Source organism: Frankliniella occidentalis, unplaced genomic scaffold (genome assembly GCF_000697945.3).
Source record: "Frankliniella occidentalis isolate FOCC.00 unplaced genomic scaffold, Focc_3.1 Scaffold76, whole genome shotgun sequence".
Lineage (NCBI taxonomy): Eukaryota > Metazoa > Arthropoda > Insecta > Thysanoptera > Thripidae > Frankliniella > Frankliniella occidentalis.
Genome location: NW_026267206.1, coordinates 370,736 through 377,083, shown reverse-complemented (window position 1 = coordinate 377,083; position 6,348 = coordinate 370,736). Strand labels below are relative to the sequence as shown.

General features: G+C 58.6%; 1 protein-coding gene across 1 annotated transcript in view; it reads left to right on the top strand.

Annotated features, from left to right (window-relative positions):
* The window catches only part of LOC113204179 (uncharacterized), a 194,435-nt gene that overhangs the window by 160,013 nt on the left and 28,074 nt on the right, over nt 1-6,348 (top strand). The window contains 9 exon segments of the mRNA XM_052268795.1: nt 21-989; nt 1,076-2,029; nt 2,110-2,430; nt 3,011-3,337; nt 3,422-3,742; nt 3,822-4,772; nt 4,867-5,193; nt 5,273-5,917; nt 6,012-6,348. Coding sequence (XP_052124755.1) covers nt 21-989; nt 1,076-2,029; nt 2,110-2,430; nt 3,011-3,337; nt 3,422-3,742; nt 3,822-4,772; nt 4,867-5,193; nt 5,273-5,917; nt 6,012-6,348 — 5,152 coding nt within the window.

The following is a 6,348-nucleotide window of genomic DNA, read 5'->3' as shown; positions in this document are numbered from 1 at the left end:
TTTTTTTTTTTAACCAACAGTTGAGGAGCCGCTGCCTGTTCCAAGCCAGCCCTGCCAGCCTTCACCCTGCGGGCCCAACGCCGAGTGCCGCGTGGCCGGAGACCAGCCGTCGTGCTCGTGCCTGACAGGCTACGTGGGCGCGCCTCCCAACTGCCGTCCAGAGTGTGTCAGCAACAGTGAGTGCGCCTCACATCTAGCGTGCATCAACCAGAAGTGCCGCGACCCCTGCCCCGGCACCTGCGGCCAGAACGCCGAGTGTCGTGTGGTCAGCCACACAGCGCGTTGCATCTGTGTGGCCGGATACACCGGAGATCCCTTCGTACAGTGCAACGTAATACAGCAGATCCCAGTGCAAGAGTTCATCAATCCTTGTCAACCATCGCCGTGTGGTGCCAACGCCATCTGCCGCGAGCAAAACGGAGCTGGTTCATGCACTTGTTTGCCCGAGTACATCGGCAACCCTTACGAAGGATGCAGACCGGAGTGTACGATCAACGCTGACTGCCCATCTAACCGCGCTTGTATTCGAAACAAGTGCCAAGATCCGTGTCCCGGAACATGTGGCCAGAACGCAGACTGCCAGGTGGTCAACCATTTGCCGCAGTGTACATGCTGGCCAGGTTACACAGGGGATCCATTCCGTTTCTGCAACAACATTCCACCTCAGCCAGTAGAAGCTGATCCACCTCCGCGGAATCCCTGCCAACCGTCACCCTGTGGACCGAACAGCCAGTGTAGGGAGTTGAACGGCCAGGCTGTGTGTTCATGCCTGCCAACATACATCGGCAGCCCACCTGCGTGTCGACCGGAATGTACCGTGAGTGCCGAGTGCCCTCAGGACAAGGCCTGCGTGAATCAGAAGTGCGTCAACCCTTGTCCAGGACCATGCGCTCAGAACGCAAGATGTTACGTTCGAAACCACAGTCCCATCTGCAGCTGTCCCGCTGGGTACACAGGAGATCCATTCTCCAGATGTGTACCGATACCTCGTAAGTAATTTGCTAGCTTTGATCTGTGATTAACTCTCCGTAAATGTCCTATTGTTTTATTTGTCTTACCTTTATATTATTTTCAGCACCAGCACCTGTCATCGAACATACACCTGTGTACTTTGACCCTTGCGTACCATCGCCTTGTGGAGCGAATGCCGAATGCAGGCGGGTAGGTGACTCGCCGTCATGCTCATGTCGACCCGGCTACTTCGGCTCACCGCCCAACTGCAGGCCGGAGTGCACAATTAATTCCGAATGCGCCAGCAACCTGGCCTGTATGCAGCTCAAGTGCAGAGACCCGTGCCCAGGCTCATGTGGTGCGAACGCCCATTGCAGTGTGATCAACCACACTCCAACGTGCACTTGTCCGGACGGCTACACGGGTGATCCGTTCACCAACTGTTACCCAAGGCCGCCTCCACAGCAAGCCCCTATTGAGTCTGACCCGTGCAACCCGTCGCCTTGCGGCCCCAATGCACAGTGCCGCAATGGGGTTTGCACCTGCCTGCCCGAGTACCAGGGCGACCCATACCGTGGTTGCCGCCCAGAGTGCATCATGAGCTCGGAGTGCCCCAGGAACAAGGCCTGCATGCAGTACAAGTGCAAAGATCCCTGCCCAGGAACTTGCGGCCAAGGCGCGCTCTGCGAAGTCATCAACCACGTGCCGACGTGCACCTGCCCGCCGGGCACCGAGGGAAGCCCCTTCGTGTCATGCCGCCCTTACCAACAAGAGCCCGTTTACGTGAACCCGTGCGTCCCGTCGCCATGCGGGCCTAACAGCATCTGCAGGGAGGTGAACGGCCAGGGCGTGTGCTCGTGCGTGCAGGGCTTCATCGGCGCCCCGCCGTCGTGCAGACCCGAGTGCGTAGTCAACGCCGAGTGCCCGCTTAACGAGGCTTGCTCAAACCAGAAGTGCCGCGACCCCTGTCCGGGGACATGCGGAACGGCGGCACGATGCAACGTTGTAAACCACAACCCGATTTGCTCGTGCCCGCCGCAGTACACTGGCGATCCGTTTGTCCGCTGCCAGCCAATTGGTAAGTGCACATCGCAAGTTACATTTTGGGACTCTTCTAGGAAATTGGCGGAGCCTCAATTGTCTGTTTTGTCATCACAGTGTACGACCCACTGCCTACACCTTCGCAACCCTGCCAACCGTCGCCTTGCGGCCCGAACGCCGAGTGCCGAGTGGCTGGCGACCAGCCCTCTTGCTCTTGCCTCACGGGCTACATCGGCGCTCCGCCCAACTGTAGGCCGGAGTGCGTGAGCAACAGCGAGTGCGCCACGCAACTGGCGTGCATCAACCAGAAGTGCCGCGACCCTTGCCCTGGCACCTGCGGCCAGAACGCAGAGTGTCGCGTCGTCAGCCACACGCCGCGCTGCGTGTGCGTGCCTGGATACACGGGCGATCCCTTTGTCCAGTGTCTCGTTGTTCAATGTAAGACCCGGTCACTCAAAGCGCTGCATTGCACCAAATCTTAATCAGCTTGTGTGTGTCTTGATCAGTTTTTCAGGTCGTAGTCTGTAAGGTTGTCATTTGCTAGGAGGTATTGACGGTTGACTTGCCCTCGTTGTAGTGACTGTAACCCGTGCTTGTGCCATGGCTTCGTGTTCTGTCGTGTCGCTCGGTTTCGCTCTCCGCTGCCGACGCGCCCGGTCGCTCTAACCCTCCTGTCCCGCATGTTCATCATCATTGCCCGCGCCGGGCGCGACCGCGCCGCGGAGGTGGCGCAAACCAGCGAACGCAGGTTCAGGTGGAATTGAGTTGGAATGGAGTGTTGACCACGTAGGTGCCAACTAACGCTTGTGCCAGGATGTAGCTCTGAATCCGTATACATCAGATAGGAGGCGTCTTTATTTTTTTTTGCGAAGTTCCGGTTAACTCGATGAAGACATTAAAACTAACCCCTTGGTACCCTGTGGTAAGTAACGAGAGTGTGCGTTGAAGGAGAGCCCGTCGGTTTCACTACTCCTGCGGCACTCCACTGCCGGGTGCTTACGCTGCCTGTCTCTTGCAGCTGTGCCAGTCGAGGAAAGACCCACACCATGCCAGCCGTCACCGTGTGGCGCCAACGCCGTCTGCCGCGAGCAGAACGGCGCCGGCTCGTGCACATGCTTACCGGAGTACATCGGCAACCCTTACGAGGGCTGCAGGCCGGAGTGCGTCGTGAACTCGGACTGCCCGTCCAACAGAGCTTGCATAAGGAACAAGTGTCAGGACCCTTGTCCAGGAACATGCGGACAGAATGCAGACTGCCAGGTGGTGAACCATCTGCCACAGTGCACTTGTCGCATTGGATACACAGGGGATCCTTTCCGATACTGCAATGTCATTCCACCTGAGCGTGAGTTAACCAGCATGATACTTTTGCTAAGTGTTGTCTTTCATGATTTTCCTGTTCACTGTACACCACTTGGTCCTTCTGCAGCGGTCGTGGTTCAACAAGCGCCCTCAAATCCCTGTTATCCGTCACCATGTGGGCCAAACAGTCAGTGCCGCGAGGTGAACGGCCAAGCCGTGTGCTCGTGCCTGCCGACGTATGTGGGCTCGCCGCCTGGGTGCCGACCCGAGTGCACCGTGAGTTCAGAGTGCCCCCAGAACAGAGCGTGCGTGAACCAGAAGTGTGTGGACCCGTGTCCGGGCACCTGCGGACAAAACGCTCGCTGCACTGTTGTGAACCACAGCCCCATTTGCAGTTGCCCGCCAGGTCAAACGGGGGATCCATTCTCTCGCTGCTTCCCTATACCTGGTTAGTTTCTATTCTAAAATGTTAGTAACTGATAGACACTCAACCTTCTAGATTTCAACTTAATCATTTCTCTTTGCAGCGCCTCTGCCAGTGCAGGAATCACCACCGCCGTACCGCGACCCGTGCGTGCCCTCACCATGTGGCCCCAACTCGCAATGCAGGGACATCAACGGCAACCCGTCATGCTCGTGTCTACCGAACTTCTTCGGTGCGCCACCAAACTGCCGGCCCGAATGCGTCATCAACCCCGAGTGCGCTAGCAACAAGGCGTGCATCAGGAACAAGTGCACGGACCCGTGCCCTGGCTCGTGCGGTGCCAACGCGCACTGCGCCGTCATCAACCACACGCCAGTGTGCACGTGCCCCGAGGGATACACCGGCGACCCGTTCACCAACTGCTACCCGAAGCCGCCGCCACCACCAGAGCCCGTCGCTTCAGACCCGTGCAACCCGTCACCTTGTGGACCCAACGCCCAGTGCCGCGACGGCGTGTGCACGTGTCTGCCCGAGTACCAGGGCGACCCGTACCGCGGCTGCCGTCCGGAGTGCGTTCTCAACTCGGACTGTCCTAGGACCAAAGCATGCATTCGCAACAAGTGCAAGGACCCGTGCCCAGGCACCTGCGGCGCCAGCGCCATCTGCAGCGTGGTCAACCACGTCCCCATCTGCACCTGTCCGGAGGGGACGGCCGGCAACGCCTTCATCGAGTGTAGGCCCATCCCGGCGCCCGTGGTTACCAACCCCTGCGTGCCTTCACCCTGCGGACCCAACAGCCAGTGCCGAGAGATCAACAGCCAAGCAGTGTGCTCGTGCGTGCCGGGCTACATCGGCTCGCCGCCGTCGTGCAGGCCTGAGTGCGTCGTCAGCTCAGAGTGTCCACTGACCCAGGCGTGCACCAATCAGAAGTGTCGCGACCCTTGCCCTGGCACCTGCGGCATCGGCGCAAGATGCTCGGTAGTGAACCACAATCCTATCTGCAGCTGCCCGCCAAGGCACACTGGAGACCCATTCATCAGATGCCAACCGATAAGTAAGTACCTTCTTTTAGCATTTTTGTCATGCACTCATCTCTATGTCAAATTCCATGGTAGATTTCTAATGTAAATGTTTCTTTCTCCTCTTAGTTGACGAGCCCGTTTACGTGCCGCCGACGAACCCTTGCCAGCCATCGCCCTGCGGACACAACGCCGAGTGCAGGGTCGTTGGCGAGTCGCCGTCCTGCTCGTGTCTACCGGGATACATTGGTGCACCACCAAACTGCCGGCCCGAGTGCGTGACCAACAGCGAGTGTGCTCAGCACCTGGCGTGCGTCAACCAGAAGTGCCGAGACCCTTGCCCGGGGACGTGTGGCGTCAACGCCAACTGCCGTGTCGTCAGCCACGCGCCCAACTGCTATTGCTTGCCTGGCTTCATCGGTGACCCGTTCACTGCGTGCAGCATTCAGCAGCAAGGTAGGCATAGTTTCCATGGTTTTCTTAACCAAATTATATGTATGAATAACAGCTAACAAAGTATTATTTATCTCACCAGCACCGGTCGAGGAGCACATCAACCCGTGCCAGCCATCTCCGTGCGGCGCCAACGCCATCTGCCGCGAACAGAACGGAGCCGGGTCGTGCACCTGCCTGCCGGAGTACATCGGCAACCCCTACGAGGGATGCCGACCAGAATGCGTCATCAGTTCAGACTGCCCGTCCAACAAAGCTTGCATCAGGAACAAGTGCATGGACCCTTGTCCAGGAACCTGCGGACAGAACGCGGACTGCCAGGTGGTAAACCATCTGCCACAGTGCACGTGCTGGCCTGGTTACACTGGAGATCCGTTCCGATTCTGCAACGTGATTCCACCGCAACCTGTCCAAGCTGATCCGCCGCCAAGCAACCCGTGCCAGCCATCACCCTGTGGGCCCAACAGCCAGTGCAGGGAGATCAACGGTCAAGCCGTGTGCTCGTGTCTGCCAACCTACATCGGCAGCCCGCCTGGATGCCGGCCCGAATGTACCGTCAGCTCCGAGTGCCCCTCCAACAAGGCGTGTGTGAACCAGAAGTGTGTAGACCCGTGTCCTGGAACATGTGGGCAGAACGCAAGGTGCAACGTGGTGAACCACAGCCCCATCTGCAGCTGCGATGTTGGCTACACTGGCGATCCGTTTTCACGCTGTTACCCTATTCCACGTAAGTACCAAATCCAACCAACATGCTTGTGTGTTAACCTGTGTTGTTCATTATCCCAGGCGTGCAGACTTTTATTTTTCTTTTTATTTTTCAGCACCACCACCTGTTGTCCAAGCGGCGCCTGTGTATGTCGACCCCTGCGTACCTTCACCTTGCGGACCTAACGCAGAGTGTCGTAGGGTGGGAGACAGCCCATCCTGCTCCTGTCGACCGGGCTACTACGGGTCGCCTCCGAACTGCCGACCCGAGTGCACCATCAACCCCGAGTGCGCTAGCAACAAGGCGTGCATCAGGAACAAGTGCACGGACCCGTGCCCTGGCTCGTGCGGTGCCAACGCGCACTGCGCCGTCATCAACCACACGCCAGTGTGCACGTGCCCCGAGGGATACACCGGCGATCCGTTCACCAATTGCTTCCCGAGGCCGCCGCC